The 22,519-nt window shown below is 53.8% G+C and overlaps 1 protein-coding gene across 2 annotated transcripts; it reads right to left on the reverse strand.

Annotated features, from left to right (window-relative positions):
- Positions 1-9,341: 9,341 nt before the first annotated feature.
- LOC116779936 (ankyrin repeat domain-containing protein 26-like) lies at positions 9,342-19,819 on the reverse strand. Of its 2 annotated transcripts, none has more exons than XM_032674455.1 (14): positions 19,122-19,819; positions 18,596-18,710; positions 18,177-18,350; positions 17,982-18,088; positions 17,186-17,276; positions 16,754-16,923; positions 16,490-16,583; positions 15,740-16,021; positions 15,246-15,481; positions 13,459-13,591; positions 11,976-12,257; positions 11,048-11,283; positions 10,147-10,371; positions 9,342-9,681 (listed from the first exon to the last, which is right to left on the reverse strand). In XM_032674455.1, the coding sequence occupies exons 1-13, from the start codon at positions 19,337-19,339 to the stop codon at positions 10,170-10,172; spliced, it is 2,340 nt and encodes a 779-aa protein (XP_032530346.1). In that variant the 5' UTR covers positions 19,340-19,819; the 3' UTR covers positions 9,342-9,681; positions 10,147-10,169. The 2 variants fall into 2 exon arrangements, with proteins under 2 accessions (XP_032530346.1, XP_032530345.1); XM_032674454.1 differs by having other exon boundaries at positions 16,754-16,929.
- Between the last annotated feature and the right edge of the window lie 2,700 nt (positions 19,820-22,519).

The following is a 22,519-nucleotide window of genomic DNA, read 5'->3' on the forward strand; positions in this document are numbered from 1 at the left end:
GGGTTTAACTGGTAAGGTCGAGTTTAACTGGTAAGGTTGGGTTTAACTGGTAAGGTCGAGTTTTAATGGGTGGACTGGGAGGCCGAGGATCCTCCCAGCAGAGCTGGAGCTGCCCAGTTTCCCCCAGTTCTCCCAGTTCCCCCCAGTTCTCCCAGTTCTCCCAGTTCCTCCCAGTTCCCCCCAGTTCTCCCAGTTCTCCCAGTTCCTCCCAGTCCCCCCCAGTTCTCCCAGTTCCTCCCAGTTCTCCCGATTCCTCCCAGTCCTCCCCAGAAACTGGGAATACTGGGAACACCTCTGGGAGGGGCCTCGCGGCTCCCGGGGCTGATTTCGGGGCAAAAACCGGTGGGTTTGGAGTCCAGATCCCAGATTTTGGGGTCCAAATCCAGGATTTTGGGGGCCTGATCCCGGATTTTGGGGTCCCAAACCTGGATTTTGGGGTCCCAATCCCAGATTTTGGGGTCCGGATCCAGGATTTTGGAGTCCAGATCCCAGATTTTGGGGTCCAGATCCTGGATTCTGAGGTCCTGATCCTGGAGTTTGGGGTCCTGATCCCGGATTTTGGGGTCCTGATCCCGGATTTTGGAGTCCCGATCCCGGATTTTGGGGTCCAGATCCTGGATTTTGGGGTCCTGATCCTGGATTTTGGGGTCCCAAACCTGGATTCTGGGATCCTGATCCCAAATTTTGGGGTCCTGATCCCGGATTTTGGAGTCCCGATCCCAGATGTTGGGGTCCAGATCCAGGATTTTGGGGTCCCAAACCTGGATCTTGGGGTCCTGATCCCAGATTTTGAGTTCCAGATCCTGGATTTTGGGGTCCAGATCCCGGATTTTGTTGGGGTTGGAGGGGGAGGAATTTTTGGGGGAGGGGGTTGGATTTGGGGGGGTGGTGAAAATTCCCTTTTTTTGTGTGAGACCCTTTCTTCCCCTTTCTGGGCCCAGTTCGAGCCCCTCCCCTCCCCCCCCGCGTTTTCCTGGATTTTTTGGGGGAATAAAAATCCGATTCCAGCCCGGAATGTGCCATGGGGGGGGGGGGGAGGGGCACTGGGGACCCCCCTGGGGGTGGTTTTGGAGGGAGGGGGTCCCTATAGGGGGTAGGGGTCCTATAGGGGGTGGGGGGGTCCCTATGGGGGTGGGGGGTCCTATAGGGGGTGAGGGGTCCCTATGGGGGATGGGGGTCCCTAAGTGGTGAACGGGGGTCCTTATAGGGGGTGGGGGTCCTGTAAGGGGTGAAGGGGGTCCCTATAGGGACTGGAGGGTCCTTATAGGGGGCTGGGGAGGTCTCTAAGGGTTAAGGGGTCCCTATGGGGGTGAAAGGGGGTCCCTGTAGAGGGTGGGGGGTCTCTAAGGGGTGGAGGGTCCTATGGGGCTGGGGGTCCTACAGAGAGGTCCCTATAGGGGGTGGGGGGTCTCTATGGGGGCTGGGGGGTCCTATAGGGGTTGAAGGGGGGTCCCTATGGGGACTGTGGGGATGTTATAGGAGGCTGGGGGGTCTCTAAGGGGTGGGGGGGTCCTATAGGGGATGGGGGGTCCTTTTAGGGGGTGGGGGTCCTACGGGGAGGTCCCTATAGGGGCTGGGGGAGTCCTTACAGTGGGTGGAGTCCTATAGAGGGTGGGGGTCCTATAATGGGTGAAGGGGGGTCCCTATAGGGGCTGTGGGGACCTTTTAGGGGGCTGGAGGGTCTCTAAGGGGTGGGGGATTCCTATGGGGGTGTGGGGGGTCCCTATGGGGGCTGGGGGGTCCCTACAGGGGGTGAAGGGTCCCTATGGAGTATGGGGATCCTACAGGGGGTCCCTATAGGGGGTGGGGGGGTCCTTATAGGGGACTGGGGGGGTCTGTAAGGGGGTGGACCCTATAGGGGCTGGGGGGTCTGTCAGGGTTTGAGATTCAATTCCCAAAAATCCAATTCCCTAGTCTAAACCCCCTCCCCCGTCTCAGCCCAACGTGAGATGGGTTTTTTCCAGACGAAACACGCCAGACTCAGAATGGGGGAAAGGGAATATATTACAATGACTGTAGAAATAAATATTAGAACACATTATACACACGATCACAACTATCTCTACCATAAGTATTTACAATGGATCCGATCTCTTCTCCCCTCCAAATAAAAGTCCAGGAGGGAAGAAGGACAGATCCCTTCCAGTCTCAAAGCAGGAGTATCTTCTAAGGCAGCAGGTTCTCCTCATCTGTCTTCCATGCAGCAGTTGCAACTGGGTTGTTGTAGCTGGATCTCTTTTCAATACACACAAGGGGGTCTCCAAGCCCCTCGGCTCTCCTTCGGTCCAAGCGAAGGCCTCACCTGTGGACTGCCAGCAGGGACAAAACTCGCTTCACCACGGACATATCACAAAGTGCAGGGACATCTTCGTGAAAGTCCCTTCCTCAGGGGTTCACCCCTCAGTCAGAACATCTTGGGCAGCTTTCAGTTGAGAGTCTTTGCCTCAAGAGTTGTATCAGAGCTCCTGTGCTCTGTCTCAACTGCCAACATGGCTGCAGCAGCGGGGAGAAGCAAGGTCACCCCCTCTGCATTCCATCTGGCCCTCCCGGTCCAGCTCTGGGACGTCTTTTGAGCTTCTTAGCTCCTCTCTCTCTCTGGTACTGCTGTACTCCAAGACTCCTCTCAAATAGGAGTCCATCTACTCCTCCTTTCTTGGAGGTCTCAAAGGAGTTTTGGGGGGTCTGGTTCAGTTCTTACCCCCAAAACTCTGTAACTCTGCTGCTGACTCTCTTTTTCTCGGCTCTCCTTCCAGGAGTCCTCTCTACGGTGCTGCATGCTTCTGTTGCTTCGTCTTGTCTCTTCTGGCCCTGTGCCACCATTTCTCCGGTCAGTGCTGGTCTGTCGCTGCTCCTGCCGCTGCCCACAGTGGAGAAAACATCTCCTGGCATAACTACAGGCACCTAACCCAGCTTTATGCTGTTCCAGGTCCCTGCAGCTCCCCCAGCCCGGGGCTGGGGGACCCCAAAGGCCCCAAGGGCTCCGAGCCCCTTTCCTCGTGGTGTCACAACATGGCTACCACTTCTATCAACCAAACAACAACTAACCTTCCCTTCCGTTTGCTTGTGGTATGTTTACATTTTGCAGGAGCTCAGATTGGACAAAACTTCAAAACTTCCAGGGGTTACCACCCTTTGGGGTTTTACCATTTTTCTTAGCCTCTGGGGGAAAACCTAGTTCAAACCACTACATTAGGTCATGTAGAAAAAAAATTAGAGAGACAAAGGCACAACTTGAACTGAATCTCGCCACCTCTGCGAAGGATAACAAAAAGTCCTTCTCCAGGTACATCAATAGCAAAAGGAGGGGCAAGGAAAACCTCCATTCTTTACTGGCCATGGGCGGGAATATAGTTATCAAAGATGAGGAAAAGGCTGAGGTATTTAACACCTTCTTTGTCTCCGTTTTCAACAGTAAGACAGGTTGTCCTGAGGACAGCTGGCTTCTGGAGCTTGTAGAAAGAGACAAGAACCTGAACAGCCCCCCTGTAATCCAGAAGGAAACAGTCAGTGACCTACTGAGCTGCTTGGATCCCCACAAGTCTATGGGACCAGAGGGGATCCACCCAAGGGTGATGAGGGAGCTGGTGGAAGAGCTCGCCAAGCCTCTCTCCATCATCTACCAACAGTCCTGGCTCACTGCGGAGGTCCCAGATGATTGGAAGTTGGCAAATGTCACGCCAATCCACCAAAAGGGCCAGAAGGAGGACCCAGGAAACTCCAGGCCCGTCAGCCTGACCTCAGTGCCTGGCAAGGTTATGGAGCAGATCATCCTCAGTGCAATCACACAGCACCTACAGGATGGACAAGGGATCAGACCCAGCCAGCACGGGTTTAGGAGGGGCAGGTTCTGTCTGACCAACCTGATCTCCTTTTATGATCAAGTGACTCGCCTGGTGGGTGAGGGGAAGGCTGTGGATGTGTCTGTCTGGACTTCAGCAAGGCCTTGGACACCGTCTCCCGCAGCATTCTCCTGGAAAAGCTGCAGTCACAGCTTGGACAGGGGTACTCTGTGCTGGGTTAGGAACTGGCTGGAGGGCCGGGCCCAGAGAGTGCTGGGGATGGAGCTGCATCCAGTTGGGATACGGTCACTAGTGGTGTCCCCAGGGATCAGTGTCGGGCCCAGTTCTGTTTAATATCTTTATTGATGATTTAGATGAGGGGATGGGCGCAGGCCCGGGCCGGCCCCAGGCGCGTGCGTGACGGCGCGGCCCAGCCTCGGGCGCTGGGGCCTGGCCCCAGCACGCAGAAAGGAGAGAGAGAATGGGAGCTTCACCTGTGTGGACAGTGCCATCGTGGGAGATGAGAGGGGAGCCCCGGAACACACAGAAGAGAAGGACAACTCTAAATCCGGGCAGATGGAGCTCATTCAGCCCTGTAAGGCCATCTGTCTAAGAGAAGGTCACTCTAAACAAACCTGCGTCCTGGGGACCTCGCTGCCACCGTCCAAGCTACCTCGGCCCCAGCAGATGAACCTTAGGATTAAAGGGTGGGCTCAGTTCAGTGCACACTGTGTCTCACCTAAAATATCCATTGTGCAGGCTCGAAGGCCTTACCCACATTTGCAAAGCCCTGTATCACCAGTGCGCTTGTAACAAATGTGGGTGGAGACCTTTCCCAAATCTTCGTTCGTGAAGATTGGCCATGATGAGATGAGGGGATTGAGTCCATCATCAGCACGTTTGCAGATGACACCAAGCTGGGGGGGAGTGTCGATCAGCTGGAAGGCAGGAGGGCTCTGCAGAGGGACCTGGACAGGTTGGAGAGTTGGGCTGATTCCAACGGGATGAGGTTCAACAAGGTCAAGTGCCGGGTCCTGCCCTTTGGCCACAACAACCCCCTGCAGCTCCAGGCTGGGGACAGAGTGGCTGGAGAGCAGCCAGACAGAGAGGGACCTGGAGGTTTAGATTGACAGGAAGCTGAACATGAGCCAGAGTGTGCCCAGGTGGCCAAGAAGGCCAATGGCATCCTGGCCTGTATCAAGAACAGCATGGTCAGCAGGTCCAAGGAAGTGATTCTTCCCCTGGAAGAGACTCAAGCACAAGTCCTATGAGGAGAGGCTGAGGGAGCTGGGGCTGTTCAGCCTGGAGAAGAGGAGGCTCAGGGGAGACCTCCTCACTCTCTACAACTCCCTGACAGGAGGTTGTAGCCAGGTGGGGGTTGGTCTCTTTTCCCAGGCAACCATCAGCAAAACAAGAGGGCTCAGTCTTCAGCTGTGCCAGGGGAGGTTTAGGTTGGATATTATAAAGAATTTCTTTACAAAGAGGGTAATCAGCCATTGGAATGGGCTGCCCAGGGAAGTGGTGGATTCTCCATCCCTGGAGGTTTTTGAGACTGGATGTGGCACTTAGGGCCATGGTCTAGTAACCACAGCGGTAGTGGATCAGGGGTTGGACTTGATGATCGCTGAGGTCCCTTCCAACCCAGCTGATTCTATGATTCTATGGGAACACACACATGGAGATGGGAACACACACATGGAGACAGGAACACACACACGGAGATGGGAACACACCCAGGGAGATGGGAACACACACACGGAGATGGGAACACACACGTGGAGATGGGAACACACACACAGAGATGGGAACACACACATGGAGATGGGAACACAGACACGGAGATGGGAACACACACGTGGAGATGGGAACACAAACATGGAGATGGGAACACACACATGGAGATGGGAACACACACATGGAGATGGGAACACACCCAGGGAGATGGGAACACAGACACGGAGATGGGAACACACACGTGGAGATGGGAACACACACGTGGAGATGGGAACACACACACACAAGATCAAGCAGAGTAGTTTTGCTGAAGGGATTTATTGATCATTCAGGGGAAATGCCCCTGGGCTCTGAGGGAAATCAGCGGGTCCTCCAGGGATGATCATCTCCTCATGGTGCTGGAGGGGGACAGGACACGGGTGTCACCACCAGTCCTGAAAGACAGAGCCCAAAATGTCACCCCCAAAGTCCACTGAAACACAAGAGGGGCCTTGTCCTGACCCCTCTCCCTGCAGGCACTGCTCACCTCAGACATCCAGGGATGCAGCCACATCTCACCAACAGGACCCACCACCTTCTCCACCACAGGGGGCTGGGGACAAAGCAGAGTTAGAGACACACTGGGTGCAGTGGGATGTATTGGGAGCCTGGGGGAAGAAATGGGATCCTTGGGGAAGGTGCACTGGGGTATACTGGGGCAGACTGGGATGGCCGGGAGTGTCATGGCCATGTGAGGGGAGGACCCGACTCAGGCAGAACTCCTGGTACCCACCTGAGCCGTCTTCAGGATCCCAACGTCCACTAAATGCAGCTGGAGAGAGACCAGGAGCCCTGGCTGGTCACTGGGATGTCCCCGGTGCCAGCGAGGGATGGGGGGACCAAAGTGTCCCCCAGTTCCCAGACTGGATGCCCTCCAGTCCCCCCGGCCCACTCACCTCCCGCAGATCATTTTGGGTTCCTGCCAAGAGTGCCTGGGGAAGGAGAGCAAAAGGTTGCTCAGGACTGGCCCCTGTGGGGCTGGGGGAGGGACACGGGTGTCCCCAGCCCTCCCAGCCCATGGCTGCCCCCGTCTGAGGGGGAAAATCCCTTCTGCTCCCCCCGCTCCCACTGCACCCAGTTTCATCTCCAACCCCTGTGCCTGCAGGGCCCAGGGTGGGGATGGAGACAAGGAGAGCCAGGGGAATTCAGGGCCTGCAGGGAGGGTGGGGGGAGGTTGGGGGGGACCCAAAGATGCTGAACTGGGGGGAACTGGGGAGCCCACGGGACTGGGATTGGGGTGTTGAAGGGGCCCTGTGTGGGATGCAGGGGAGGGGAAAGGAATTCAGGTGTAGGGATATGGGGACTGCAAGGGAGAGGCTTGGTGGGGACAGGAGGAGGAGGATGGAGGAGGACAAAAACGAGGGGACTGGGAGATGGTTGGGAGTGGAGAGGGAGTCAAGGAATGGTCTTGGGAGGTACCGGGGCAGTGGCCTGGGTGAAAGGCAAAGGACTGAGGGGAAGGATGAGAGAAAAGCTTTGGGAATGATCAGTGGGAGGATGTTTGGGGACCCTGGGTAGGACACAGAGCAGATGCTGGGGAGGAGATGCCTGAGGGGACCAAAAAGGATGGGATGGGAGGCCCAAGGGGTGGGATTTGGGAGCACCATTAAAAGAAACAGGTGGGGGCCCTCCCAGCAATTGACAGTGGACCTCCCTTGTCAGGGATTGCTGAATGGTTTCCTCCTGTTGCATCTTTCATTTCTGATAAAAATCACCCAAATAGTTTTCAAACAGTGCCTGCCAATGGAGCTTGAAGGCACTCGTTCCATCAAAGCCATATCTGTAATTCAGAGGCATAAATAGAGAATGTAGATTTGTCTCTTAAGGTGCTGTCTCATTTCTACTAGAGGTCAATTAGTATCATGTAAAACATGATCATTAAAATTAAAACCTCTTACCCTTCTATTTCCCTTTGAAAAATAATTCTGGTGGTAAAACACTCACTTCTGTTTGATTTTTTCAAATCAAAATAAATGTGTGTACTAGTGGACACAGACAGGGCTCCCTGACAGAGAAGCCCATGAAGTATGGGTTGGATGAGCAGACAGCAGGCTGGTGGAAATCTGCTGGCCGGGGTGGTGATCAGGAGTGCAACATCCAGCTGGAGGCCAGGGATTAGCAATTCCTGGTGAACATCTTCACTGATGACCTGGATGATGGGATATAGTGCTGAAGTTTAATGGAGTTCATGAGTTTACATTCTGACTGCAAGGAACATGTTTTCACATCTGAATCAGGGGATGGGAAACCAGAGACTCACTGTGAACACCGAATGATTTCCAGAGCCTTTCCATAGCCTTTCATTCAAATCCAGGAGTTTTGGATTAAAAAATCCCGGTGCTCCTCCATTACTCTGGAAAGGGGACCCTGGTCTGTCGGGAGTGAGGACATTGCTGAATCTGAAAGCTGGAGAAGTCAACAAGAAATGTGTGACCCTCCAGAGGATGAAAACCCTGGATGAAGTTGTCAAGAAGTTCAGACCCAATGCCTTTCGAGTTTTACGGTTGTGTCTTAACATTTATTGTAGTTTTCCCCTTGTTTGTCCCCTGAAATTGTTTGATGAAAAATCCCCTTGATGTCTGTATCCTTAGACCCCACTCCCCGATTGGCCAAAGTTTGCTGCATTGCAGTATTTCCTTTTTTGGTCACCCTTTCCCTAAAATGGAGAAACCCTACCCCCTTTTTCCCTTATCTAGTTTCACTTTGCATGCTGGGGTCCCATCTGGGGGGCCAAGAAGAGCTGTGCTTTGGTACCAATTACCTCTGAAGCTGCTCGTATGCCTTCATAGGCTGCTAAGATTTCCTTCTCCACAGGGGTGGAATTGGCCTCAGAACCTCTGTAGCTTTGGCTCCAGAAACCCAGTGGTCACCCTCACGTCTCACCAGGCACCTTTTGCCAGAGGCTCCAGGAGGGACCTTTATCTCCAGCTGCAGAGTAGAGTACATTCTTTACATCTGGTCCTGTCCTGACTGGTCCAAGAGCCACGACATGTGCAATCTCTTGCTTGATCTGCCTGAAAGGTGGTTGTTGTTCAGGACCCCGCTGGAAATTGTTCTTTTTACGGGTCACAAAGTACAGAGGGCTCACAATCTGGCTGTACTCTGGGATGTGCATCCTCCAGAAGCCAGTGGCTCCCAGAAAAGCTTGGGTTTCTTTCTTGTTTGTGGGTGGAGCCCTTGCTACAATCTGTTGATGACATCTGTTGGTATCTGCTGTCGTCCATTTGCCATTTCACCCCTAGGAACTGGATCTCTTGGGCAGGTCCCTTGACCTTACTCTTCTTGATGGCAAAACCGGCCTCGAGGAGAATCTGGATGATCTTCTGTCCTTTCTCAAAAACTTCTTCTGCTGTGTCCCCCCACACAATGATGTCATCGATGTACTGGATGTGTTCGGGAGCCTTACCCTTCTCTAGTGTGGCCTGAATCAGTCCATGGCAGATGGTTGGACTGTGCTTCCACCCTGGGGCAGTCGATTCCAGGTGTACTGAACGCCCCTCCAGGTGAAAGCAAACTGGGGCCTGCACTCTGCCGCTGAGGGAATGGAGAAAAACGCGTTGGCAATGTCCATGGTGACGTACCACTTTGCTGTTTTGGACTCCAGCTCGTCCTGGAGCTCCAACATGTCTGGCACAGCGGCACTCAACGCGGTGTGACTTCATTTAAGCCACGACAGTCCACAGTCAGTCTCCATTCTCCATCGGACTTACAGCCCGACGGGGCTGTTGAAGGGTGAGTGTGTTCTGCTGACCACCCCTTGGCTCTCCAACTTCCGGATCATCTTATGGATGGGGGTCACAGCATCTCGGTTCGTCCGATCCTGTTGCCTGTGTACAGTTGTCGTGGCTGTTGGCACTTCTTGTTCCCAAAGCTCCAGTGATTCCTTTCGTACAACAAGGGCACCAATGCAGCACCACCTCTCCAATTTTAAGTAGCTTTTTCGCTGCCTTCACCACTAGGATCATTGTCGCTGAACAATGTAGGGATGGGTTAGAGCTGATCTTAGGAGTCTTTGCTACCAAACCTTGAAGGCCACCATTAAGGAAACTGGCTCAGAGGCTGTGGATGTCGAAATTAAGGAAAGGAAGCAATTTGTTCCATCCATCTGAACGGTCCCTCACACCATGTCCTAGGACAGGCACAAAAACAGTAAGAATCAGGAAAAAAATTAGTAAAAAGGCCAATGTTATTACTTTTCTTTCTCCTTGTTCCTAAACAAAGCTATGTTTAGATAAACACAATCCTTCTTGGCAGCTCTCCTGGTAGTGTCCCAAAACAATGGGGGATGTTTACAAAACAAACCTGCTCTTGGCAGCTTTCCCAGACAATGTTCCCACAACAAAACCAAAGGAACCAAAACAATCCCACTTCTGACACCAAAACAATCTGTAGCCGGTTGGAGTTGGCTTCCTGCCAAACCCCACAGACTACAGAAGATTACTAGGTGTAAATTTAGGGTAGAACTTAGGTGGGAGGTTCCTGTGCACAGTGCTCTTTCCCACAGTTTCTCTTGTCAAAGAGTGGAGTTCCACAGCTCATTGCTTCCATTTCAATCTTTTTTGGTCTTTGACCACTCTGGAAAATCTGTACCAACCTGATGAGCAGAAGTCTTGGGCTTTACCACAGGTGTCTGGGTGCTGTTCTGAGACCCAGACTTCTGCTCAGTCCCAAACTGATGCCAAGATGTCCCAGGCCAGGTGAATCCAGAAGTGGACTTGCAGCCAGGTGTCCGCTGACAGCGCTGCTTGGGACTGCAGATTTGCTTCTGTGGCGCTCCAAAAAGAGCTTGGTGTTGGCCTCTGCAAGTCTCTCATTAGCTCTGAAACATTCACAAGCACACACAGAGTCATCCTTGGCAGGAAGGTTTTTGCAAAGTTACCCTCCACAGCCTTGGCTACTACTCGACTTCTAAAAGCCAAGGGCATGAAGAGCATCCAAAACCAGCACATCCTTTGATCTGAGCTTGTTCACAGGGCCTGTTCCTAAGAAATCACACCAAGTGCAAGGAGCAGCCAGTGTCACCTCCAGAAGAACTCTGGGCTACCCTGGCCCTCTCAAGGAAAGCTCAGCCCTCAGACCCACTGCCAAAACAGAAGCCAAGAAAGAGCTGCCTCATTTTGGATTCACAGAATCCAACTCTCTTCTCCCAGAGGCCTCTCCTTAGTCAAACAGGAAAGGGCACACGATTCATCTTCTCTGTCACCCACGGGATGAGGAGAGTAGAGACTGGCAAAAAGACTGCCTGCTAAAACAACCTCAACTTGAAAAGACACCAATAATGCCATAGTGGTGCTGCTGTGGGGTTACTGCTGGAACTCTAAAGAGAAAGGAAGACAGGTCTGAGGAAGGGAAGGGTCTGAAGGAACATTCCCCACAAAGATGCCATGTTCTGCTTTCACACCTGACGCTGGCCAGATGTAGAAAAGGGATTTCCAAGGAAAATGCAGCAGGAAAAAGGAGTCTGTTCTTACCAATCCAAAAAAGCAAGGACTTACCTTTCCAGTTTCTTGGTGAGGCTTTTTCTGGTTTTGGCTTCCACCAGATACAGCTCTTTGTACTTGTCCACTTCTGCCTGGGTGGATTCCTTTTGAAAAGGTCTTTCTGGTTGGTTGCTTTTTCTCCTTCCCAGTGCACGTTCCAGATCTCTAATTCTGTCTTCTAACTGGTTTTTCAGGGAGTCCACATGACTGGTTCTGATTTCTTCTAATGTGTCCTGGTAGGCCGCCTGTGCCTGAAGGAGACAGTGCACCTTCAACCACCACAAGAAAAAGAGAGCTCTGCCCAGCACAAAATTGCACACACCCAGTTCCAAGGGCCCAGTCTTACTCAGAGAGGTGGCTGTGCCTCCTCACTCCCAGCAGCAATCAAGGCACAACCCAGGAGCTACCAGGGCAAACAATTCTTTTCATTGGGAAAGAAGCCCAGATTAGCACTCTGCTTCAAAGCTACTAATGAAGAGACACTGGGTCTGTAGGACAGGGCATGTCCAAAAGGATTCTTCAAAGACAAGAAGAGCATCCCCCACCTCCACCCCCTCACCCACCCCTGGAATTTCAGCGACTCCTTTTCTGAGCACTTTCACCCCCTACAGGGACAAAGCAGCACCTGTAGGTCTGGCCATGACAGCTGCAAGTTGCCAAACCCATTCAAGGATGAGCAGTGAGAAGCAGAGCAGCACACAGAGATCCCCCCAAGCACTGCAAAGTGGGAATCTACCTTGGGCAGCCTTTGGATTCAGGGACCTGCCGCCACATTCCACACCCATGACAGCACTCCTGCCCAACCAGATTGCCTTGTGCCACTGCCTTCAGCAAAGACTGAAGCTAACCCACAGAATACAGGAGCAAAAGAAAAAGACCAAACACCATGGCCACAAGAGAAGTTTACGTAGCACCTGTGGACACTGGGGAGAAATTCACTTACTTGCAAAAACTCATTGACTTCCTGGAGTTTTTGTCTTATTTCCTGGTCTGCTTGTTCTTCCACCTCTCTTTTACACTGTTCTAGTTGGCTGCGATCCACCACATTGGTCTCCAAATGATGCTGCAGTTTTGCCAGCTCTTCTTGCAGCTGGCATTTGTCCATCGCCAGGTTCTCGCACTTCCCACGCAGGGTAGACAGCTCTTCTTGCAAAGCCTGATTTTTGGCCTCCAGCTGCGTGCACTGTTCACGTTCCCTGTCCAGCTGCTGGGAAAGTTCAGCAACCTGCAGACAGAAAATAAAAAAAAGAACTCAGCATGGTGTAAAGGCAGTGAATTCTGGGCAAACACCAAAATGGGGTGCCCAGGGAGACTTTATTCATCATCTGCTGGCTCAGGACTAGACACAAAGTGCAACCAGGCTTTTCTTTTCCAGCAAGAACAGCTTTCCCATCATTTGCCATAGGATTCCTCAGCTTCCCAGCCTTTTGGAGTTCCTCATGCAAAAATGCTCCAAGCTTCTGGACTCCAGAGGAATCACTGCAAAGGCAGGAAGCCATTCTACAGGGATGCCTTCAAACCCAAGCGTGACTCTGACAGACGCCGCTTCAGCAACGGATCCGAGTGACAAGTGGAGAGGGGATGAGAGGTTCTGTGCCACTGCTGCACAGGCAGAGCAGCCTCAAAAGCACAGCTGGGAACAGTCCTTCTGGCTCCCCATGACAAGATGGGCTGAAACAGCTCCCCGTGAGCAATAAGTGACAGATTTTCCCCTGGGAGGCCCCTGTCCTCCTTGGGCCCTGGGCAGCAACAACACTGTGGAGAAAAGCAAAACCTCAAGTGCCTCCTGCTCAGCTCATGCCTGAGACAGGGCTCAGGGGCTGATGGTGCCCTGCCAGTGACAGCGCTGTTCCTCCCCTCTCTCCCAGGGCAGCAATTCATCTGTCACACCCAGAGGACGCTGTCACAGCCTCCCTCCAGCTGCAGCCAGGCCTGAGCTGGGCCCCACTGCTCTCAGCCCATGCACGTGATGTCCTGCCAGGACGGCAGACCTGCCCATCCCTAAGGCCCAGTCGGGGGAGCTGCACTCTTGGCTGACCCCGCTCACTGTCAGGGCACCTGTTCTGCTCTTCCTGCTCAGGGTCTGTGGGACGGTTCCCTGGCCCGGGAGCTCACGCACCCTGCCAGGCTGGCTGCCACTCCTGGCTTGCCCCTCCTCTGCAGGACAGCCTGGCCTCCATCAGCCCTTACACCTACTGCTTTGCCCTCAACATTGCATCTTTCCCCAGAAGGAGAACTACCTCCAGATTAGTTCGAGTCATCTCCCACTGGAACAGCAGGAGGAGCATTAAGAAAAGCCCATCACATCCCAAATGCAGCCAAGGGAAAAAAAACATCCACATGACAAGAAATAGAGGGAAAGCATCTCCCAGCTTTCAAAAGAAGGAACACCACAACCAAAGAGCCCCACCCAGAGTGCAGCTCACCTCTCTTTGGAATCCATCAACTTCCTTGACCTTTTCAGAATATCTCTTCTTCATTTCTTCCAGCTGGGACTGACTTTCTTTCTCTTCATTAACCCAGAGTTTCCTCCTCTCTATCCTCAGAAGCTTTTCCAGCCTGCACAGCAAATTAGTGAAGAAAACCACAAAACCCAGGAAGAACCAGCCTTTCCCCCACGGTCTCACAGAAACAGCACAGACAGCATCCAAGCCTAGAATGGCTTGGCTTGGCAGGGACCTTAAAGATCATCCAGTTCCAAGCCTCCTGCTGTGGGCAGGGACACCTTCCACCAGACCAGCTTCTTCACAACCCCATCCAACCTGGCCTTGAACACTTCCAGCCATGGGGCATCCACAGCTTCTCTGGGCAACCTGTTGCAGTTCCTCATCACCCTCACAGCAACCAATTTCTTCCCAGGATCAAATCTAAACCTACTCTCTTTCCATTTGAAGCCATTCCCCCTTGTCCTCTCACTACCTGCTCTTTTCAATGCACTCTCTTCATCCTTCTTGTGGGTTCCCTTCACACCCCAAAAGGCCCCAATTAGGTCACCCCAAAGCCTTCTCTTTTCCAGGCTGAAGTGTTGCAGTTGTCCCAGTCTTTCCTCCCAGCAGAGGTGCTCCATCTTTCTGAGCACCTTGGTGGCCTCCTCTGGACTCAGTTCAACAGCTGGAGGTCCTTGCTGTGCTGAGGAGTCCAGAGCTGGAGGCAGCACTCCAGCTGGGCTCTCCCAAGGGCAGAGCAGAGAGGGAGAATGCCCTCCCTCCACCCGCTGGCCACGCTGCCTTGGACGCAGCCCAGGACACAATTGGCTTTCTGGGCTGCGAGCGCACATCGCCGGCTCATGTCCGGCCTCTCCTCCAGCCCAAGTGCTTCTCAGCAGGGCTGCTCTGCCCCTCTTCATCCCCCAGCCTGCACTGATACAGGGGCTGCCCTCAGCCACAGCCAGCATCTTGCACTGGCTCTTGGTAAACCATCAGCAGATTGCCATGGGCCCACTTCTCCAGCTTGTCCAGGGCCCTCTGGATGGCATCAGCTGTGTCAAACACACCCCTCAGCTCGGGGTCAGCTGCAAATTTGCTGAGGGTACACTCCATCCCTTCCTCTGGATCATTAGTGAAGAGATTAAAGAACACTGGGCCCAATCCAGACCCCTGAGGGACACCACTTGGCACTGATGGCCCTCAGCACTCTGAGCCATTGATCACCACCTCTGCATGGGACTGTTCACCCAATTTCTTATCCATCAAACAGTCCACGCATCCAATCCATCTCTCTCCACTTTGGAGAGAAGGATGTTGTGGGGGACTGTGTCAAAGGCTTTCCATGGGTAGCCCTTGTCCACCGAGGCAGTCACTCCATCTTAGAAGGCCACCAGGTCGGTCAAGCAGGACTTGCCCTTGGCGAAGCTGTGCTGCTGCTTCCAATCACCTCCCTGTCATCCACGTGCCTTGACAGAGCTTCTAGAAGGATCTTTTCCATCACCTCCCCAGGCACAGAGGGCAGGCTGACAGGTTGGCAGTTCCCAGGGCCCTCCTTTCTACCCCTTTCAAAGATGGGCACAGTGGGTTTCCCTTTTTCCCCTCACCTGGGACTTCCCCTGACTGCCACGACTTTTCAAATATCAAGGAGAGTGTCTTGGCAACTCCATCAGACCCTGCTGGCCAATGGAGGGCAATAATGCTGGCCAGATGTAGAAGATGGATTTCCAAGGAAAATGCAGCAGGAAAAAGGAGTCTGTTCTTAGCAGTCCAAACAAGCATGGACTTACCTTTCCAGTTTCTTGGCCAGGCATCTTCTGGTTTTCACTTCCTCCACATACAGCTCTTTGTACCTTTCCATCTCTCCCTGCGTTGTTTCTTTACGAGAAGCACTCTCTTTTTGGGTTTTTTTGACCCTCTCCAATTCACTTTCCAGATTTCTAATTCTTTCTTCCAACCGGATTCGCATGGAATCACAATGACTGTCTCTGGTTTGTCCTAGTGGGGCCTGGTGGGCTGCCTGTGCCTGCAGGAGACAGTGCACCTTCAACCACCACAAGAAAAAGAGAGCTCTGCCCAGCACAAAATTGCACACACCCAGTTCCAAGGGCCCAGCCTTACTCAGAGAGGCGGCTGTGCCTCCTCACTCCCAGCAGCAATCAAGGCACAACCCAGGAGCTACCAGGGCAAACAATTCTTTTCACTGGCAAAGAAGCCCAAATTAGCCCTCTTCTTCAAAACTACTAATGAAGAGCCTGTGGACACTGGGGAGAAATTCACTTACTTGCAAAACGAGGCTGACATCTTGTAGCTTTGGACTTCTTTCCTGGTCAGCTCGTTCTGCCACCTCTCTTTTACATTGTTCTCTTTGGCTGCCATCCAGCACCAAAGTCTCCAAATGATGGTGGAGTTTTGTCACCTCTTCTTGCAGCTGACATTTGCTCTTCTCCAGTTGTTCACACTTCCCAAGCAGAGTGGACAGCTCTTCTGGCAAAGCCTGGTTTGGGGCCTCGAGCTGCATGCCTGTTCTAGGCTCCGTGTCCAGCTGCTGGGAAAGTTCACCACCCTGGACACAGAAAATCAAAAAAAGAAAGGGAAACTCAGCATAGTCTAAAGGCAGTGAATTCTGGGAAAACCTCTCAAGGGGGTGGCCATGGCAACTGTATTTATCATCTACTGGAAACCAGCCTAGAAAACACTTGAAAGATTCCCCGACAGAAAGAAAAAACTTTAGACCTACTTAAGAATTTGAGAGACACTTCTGGCAACAATACTTCTGGGTCCCTTGGAGCTCATGATGAAACTCGTAATTTAGAATCTAAGAATTCCTCCAGTGTCCAGCACAGCAAATACCCTCAGGGCTTTTGTAGCAGCTGGGGAAAGGACCAGGCTGTTTTCTGAGCAGCCTCTGCTGCGGAGAAGGCAGAAACTGAGCTCCCCAGGCTCTCCAGGAAAACTTCTTCTGACAATCTCCCCACAGAAATAGGTAACTAGGCTCAAGAGTCACAAAAAGGCAAATTTAGGACCAGCTTACTGAGGCAGAGGCTTGCAGGGCTCTCGGAAGGGCTTCAACGCCATTGCTTGGCTGCTGGACAGTGGCTTCCAATCTGCTGTTCTCACTTGCAAAGCTTAAGAAGAAATACAACTCTTATTACCAGAAAATCCAATGCCAGACAAACTGTGCTAAGGAACAGAAGCCACAGCAGAAGTGTCCTTCAAAATCCCACTGACTCTCCCCCTGTTTCCACCCAATCCCCCAAAGCCACAGACCCCTCGCTTCACTGGGTTACTCTCTTACTGTTGTGCATCTTCTTCCAGTTGGTTTACAGTCGGATTGGTCTCACAAGATGCCAACAGGAGGTCCTGAAGTTTCTGGGAGGAAGTTATTGCCTCTCTTTCCTTGTCATCCAAGACAGTCTTCAAGTCAGGAACACAATGCTCAGACTGAAGATGCTTTTCTTCCTCCTCCTGCAGCTGTAAAATCACGGGAAGAATGCACAGTTGTCAGGGGAGCTTTTCCAGAGAGGAGCCAGTTGCTGCTGAAGAACTCAGGCGCTGCATGTCTGTGTGCATCCCCTTTGCCCAAAGAACTGCAATCCATTCAAGTCCCTTCAAAGCTTCACTTCTACTCCCCAATGAACACAATGAACACTGTTTTGTCTGTTTTCAGGATGGATAGGAAGCAACAGGCACCCCCAGGTTTCTCCCTGTGGGGACAGGCTTTCCATACCTCCACGTCAGCCCTGTCCAGCTCCTCCTGCAAGCGCAGATTATCTTCCTCCAGGTGAGCCTCATGGCTTCCAGGAACCACAAGAGCACTCCTAAAGCATGCAAAATTTCATCAGAAACGTCTGATCCTGCATCAGTTTTCCCCTGCTGGCTCCCAAAACAGCTCTTCCCCCCTTTCCTACAAGCTCCGGGAAAGCAAAGCCAAGTCCATGGAAGCATTGGAGAATTTCTCTTACAAGGGGTCTCCCTAAAGCAGCCTCAGCTACCAGCTCAGGCCATGCTGTTCAGGGCTCCTTGCACTGCTCTTCAAAGTCCCCCCAGATGCAGCTGCACAAACTCCCAGGGCAAACCCTTCGACCCCCTGACCATCTCCATGGCAGGAAGTTTTCCCCTTCTGTGCTCTCAGAGCCCCTCGTGTCCCCTGGGACAGTGTTGCTTCTCTTTCCCCCAACGCTTCCCTTCAGAGCACTTAACGCACCAACTCTGCCTTGCCTTAAACCCCCCTGGCCTGCAGAGCAGCCACGCTGCTGAGCTACTGGCAAGTTTCCCCGTGGCTCTGGCTCTGTGTGGGGGGAGGGCACCACAGACGAGACTTTCTTGCAGACCTCAGAGGGCAAAGGACGAGAGCCCCTGAGGTACGAGAGCAGCCAAGTGCAGACCTGCATTTACCAGTCCCACGGGGAACTGCTTCCACAGGGATCCTCCTTCTTTTTCCCAGCTCATTGCCACACCCCTCGTCTGGGGCACACTTGCAGACTACCCAGAACACCCGGGTGCTGTTTTGACAAAGCCCTCACCTTTCCCCCTGGCCTTGAGCAGGCCTGTCAGCTGCTTTGTTCACAAGGCACTCCAGAATCTCCTCATGCTGTTGCAAGGCTGCAAGTTGGAAGGGGGTAAATCCCCACTAAAAGGAGAAAGAATCCCCATTAGAAAGACACAGACAAGCTCTGCAGCTGTTGGAAAGAGCAGCTTTAGCCACATGCCAAGGTTACCTGGTTCTGAGCATCACTCTTGGCATGATGCTCCAGTAACAGCCCTGCTACAGCTGTGTTTTTAGACAGGACAGCCAGGTGAAGGGCAGTGTTGCCGTCAGCGTCTGCCAGATTGGGGTCGGCACCGTGTTCCAGCAGAACAGCAACACATTCCTCCTGCTCCTGCTGGACTGCCTGGCAACAACACACCAAAAGGGAAAGACTTCCAACTTTTCCATCCCCCTCTGTCACAACTCCCTCAGCTCCTGAGTGCTGGCATAGAAGACCATCTTCAAAGATGAGCTAACAGAGGCTATGCCGTGCCCATTGCAATAGGCGTGTTTCTATGGCCCTGCCCTGCAAGGAATCCTGCCAGACACCTCCCCTTTAACACACCAGCACTAAGCCCCACCTCCAAGCTCAGAAGGCATTCCACACACCTTCATCAGTGGTGTTCTCTTGAAGCTGTCAGCGAGGTTGGGCTGGCTGTTCTTTCTTAGCAGATATCTCACGACATCTGCATGGCCATTGGCTGAAGCCAGATGCAGAGGTGTCCTAAAAATTAAACAGACGCTCTTAACCCAGCCAGACAAAGGACGAGCCCAAGCTGTGTCTCTACCCAGCACCCTGGGGAGCCTGCCCGGACTCTGCTCCTGCTGCTGCTGCTGCTGCTGCAACCCTGCCCTGATCAGCCAGAGGGCAGAAGAGAACAGGTGAGGGCTGAGCAGTTGCAGAACAGCCCTGCAGAGAGACCACGGCCAAGCGGCAGGTGGGCAACACGCGTTTGCAACAGCGCTGGAGCCCGGCCGGCAGCTCCGAGCAGTGAAAAGCTCAAGAGTTCCCTCTCCCAGCTGACAGGGCAAATGTCACTTTTCAAGCCTTGTCCCTAAGAGAGGGCTGCCGAGGACTGCTGCAGCTTGGCTCAGGAGCAGCCAAGGTGTGCCATCAGCGTGGCCCAGAACTCACCGCATCTCCTGGTCTGGCCTGTCGATGCCGACTACCTTGACGTACCAGCGCCAGCGCCTCAGCCAGCCCAGGTCGCCGCGGGCGGCCGCGCGGTGCAGCCTGCCCAACCCCTGCTCCCGGAGCTGGGAGGCACTGCTGGAGCTGGTGGCAGCCCAGGGCTGCCCACTGGGGCTGCTGGAGGGCGACTGCCGTCGCTTCTTGCTCAGAAGCCACGGCATGGCCCTGCTTGGAGCTCCCAGCAGCAGGAAGGGCAAGAAGCCCTTGGCGGGCTGCTGGGAGCCAAGTGGGGATGAGGAATGGGACGAGGGCGAGGTTTAGGGGGAGGGTGACAAAGGGGACAAGGATGAGAATAAGGACGGGCACAGGGTAGAAAGCACAAGGTAGACGAGGTCGCCCCGCGCAGTGGTCGTGGCCTGCAGCTGCCAAGACGGCGATGCAGGCGCGCAATGCTCCCCGAGCGGGATGTGCTGCTGCTCCCCGAGAGGCTACAGCAGCTCTGAGCGCCGGCTGCGGGCACCAACAAAGCCGTGCCCGACTGGCGCCTGTGGCATCACAATGGCTGGTGGAAGGCTCAGCACGTCAGCGTGGGGTGTGACAGAGGCCACGGTGCAGGGTGGGGCCGGGCGGGACAGGGCAGGGCGGGGCAGGTGTGAGGGCGGCCCTGCTGGGCCTTGTGGGAAGGAGGCGGCCTGGGCCTTGTGAGGGCGGCCGGCAGGAGGGGCACTGCCCCGCCTCAGGGCGCCCCGGGGCAGGGCCCGGGACGCTCCCACCGGGCCAGAGGCTGCGGTAGGCGCTGGAGCAGCTCCCGCATCACCCGCTCTGGCTTTTTGCTTCAGCCTGGAGCCAGGCTGCCTCTGGACACACTGCCATCAAATGAGGCTCAGGAGGAAGTGGCATCCCAGCCCAAGCAGGCGGGGGCCACCACAGCTCTCAAGAAATGCCCACCCAGCGCTCCAAACCCGCCATGCCAGAGTTTCAGGACAATTCCCCAACTCCTTTGTCTTGTCTCTCTTAAAAAGCAGACACCTCAACCCCCCTCCCCCCCTCACAACTGCTCTCACCTGCTGCTTTGCCAGATGCCAACAGTGAATTTGTGCTCTGCTGCTCCACCAGCCAACGGGGAGCACACAGCAGGGCAGGAAGAAACTTTTAAACACATCTTGTCCCACTTTGTCCTAGTGACAACACCAAGTGAAGGCCCAGAGGTTCTGCACCAGCTTTCTCAGAGGAGGGACGCTACAGTGGACTGCAAGCAGGCTGAAGAAATTTCCCTTTTTTCTGTGGGCTACAAACCGGTCTGCTTCCCACAGGATCAGGGATTTGCCTGTGTTTATGGCTACCAGAAGCTCACCCACTATCTTCTGCCCAGAACACAAAGAGGAGGGTTCTAAAGCACTGGAAGATTCTGGCAACTGCATCGTAGCAATAGCTCACCTGGAGGCCAGGATCTTAACACCACTGTGCTTCAAGCCTTCCCGGAGGAAGGGCACACATTTGCCTGGCCTCTGGGACAGGCTGAAGATGCAGCTGTGAGCAGAGCTGAAGGGAGCAGAGGACAGCTCTGGCTCGGCCTTCAGGCCTGGCTTCTCTTTCAGCCTTGAAGATGTCTGCCACACTGATTTCCACTCATACCAAGGGCAGAGAGAGAAGTCTTAACTCCCGGCCCGGGAAGAAAGCCTTAAGAAGCCTTCAAAAATATGACTCTCCTCATCCCTCCCACCTAGGCCCAAAGAGCTCCAATTCTGTCACCAAACGCAGCAGTTCTCCTCAAATGTCGGGACAGTTCTGGCAGCTGTGCCCTTTCTGCCAAAGTTGGACAGGTCCCCACCTGCCCCAGAGGCAAGTAGAGGGAAGAAGAGGGGACAGCCTTGGGATGGGGGAATGGGAGAAGCAAAGCCGGCAGGGGGAACAGAAGAAAACGAGGACACATCCTGGAGTCTTAATGGCGACTGCCGTTGGTTCTGGCGGAGGAGCCCCTCTGTGCTTTGTGTGCTTTTGCACAGGCTGCACTGTGGGTGTGGCCCTGCTCTGCTGGTGGCCACTGCTCACCTTCTGCACATAATCATGGAAAGACTAAGGTGCTCTAGTCCAAGGCCTGTTTTGGAACAGGGTTTCCTAGAGTCAGTTGTCCCGATCCCTGAAGGTTGGAAAAGCCTGGAAAGACGTAGGCAAAGAAGACATTCAGTATTTCTGTTGTTTTCCTGTCCTGTGGAACAAGCTCCCCCATCTTGTTGAGGGATGGGCCCACATTTTCCCTGCTTTTCCTTTTGTCACCTACAGACTTAAAGAAGTCCTTCCTGTTGTCTCTGACATCACTGGCCTGATTCAGTTCCTTTTGGGCTTTAGCTTTACCAACTTCATCCCTGCATGCCCAGACAACATTTCTGTTTTCTTTCTTTGCGTCCAGTCTCTGTAGAGATGGGGGGAAATACATTGGGGGATTTGTTCCCCAGTGTCACGGGTTTACTTGTTCTAAAAAACTGAATGGGAATCTTCTTTCCCCTGCTGCCTGTGGGGGAGGGATGTTGGATGGGGAGGACAGTTTTCTGCCTTGGGTGATTACCTACCCAAAGGAGCTGGCTGGCAGAGCTACATTCCAGCCTGACAGCTCTCTCTGGGGCTGGGGCTGGGGCGTGAGGAGTTTTTTCTCCCCTCCTCTCCTTGGAAAGTGGCACTTCACTTTTTGCCTTAACGGAGGCAAGGGGGGTGTGTGTTGGAAAAAGCTCTGAGGCCGTTTTGCTCTCAACCTGGTCATCTGGCTGCTCTCCAGCCTCGGCTTGCCTGCACGCTGCTCTGTCTCCAGCCCCAATCTGCTCAGATTCCATCGGAGAGTTTTGTGCTCACCGACGAAAAAAGGGGAGTCCTGAGCACAGCCAGTCACAGACAGCGTGAGTTTAGTGGGAAAGAAACCGCCCTTCTTTCCCCTTTTCCCCTTCCCCTCCTCGGTGGGGGAAAATCTCCATTTTCGGCTTTTCCTGCGATCCGGGGCCCAACAGCGCCCCCTGCCGGCCAACACCGAGCACTGCAGGCCCCGCCCCTCCAGGGATCCAACAGCGCCCCCTGCCGGCCAACACCGAGCACTGCAGGCCCCGCCCCTCCAGGGATCCAACAGCGCCCCCTGCCGGCCAACACCGAGCACTGCAGGCCCCGCCCCTCCAGGGATCCAACAGCGCCCCCTGCCGGCCAACACCGAGCACTGCAGGCCCCGCCCCTCCAGGGATCCAACAGCTCCTGCCAACCGGGATTGGAATTGCGACAGAGCACAGGGAAGTATCAAACTGTTTCCTTTGTTTGAAGGGGACTTTTTGGGTACAGGATTATTGTTTAGTTGGTTTGGTGTTCTTTTGCTGGTTTTGCCAATACACATGTATCCTTTAATAAAGGGTTGGTATCTCTTC

Source organism: Chiroxiphia lanceolata, chromosome 33, assembly GCF_009829145.1.
Source record: "Chiroxiphia lanceolata isolate bChiLan1 chromosome 33, bChiLan1.pri, whole genome shotgun sequence".
NCBI lineage: Eukaryota > Metazoa > Chordata > Aves > Passeriformes > Pipridae > Chiroxiphia > Chiroxiphia lanceolata.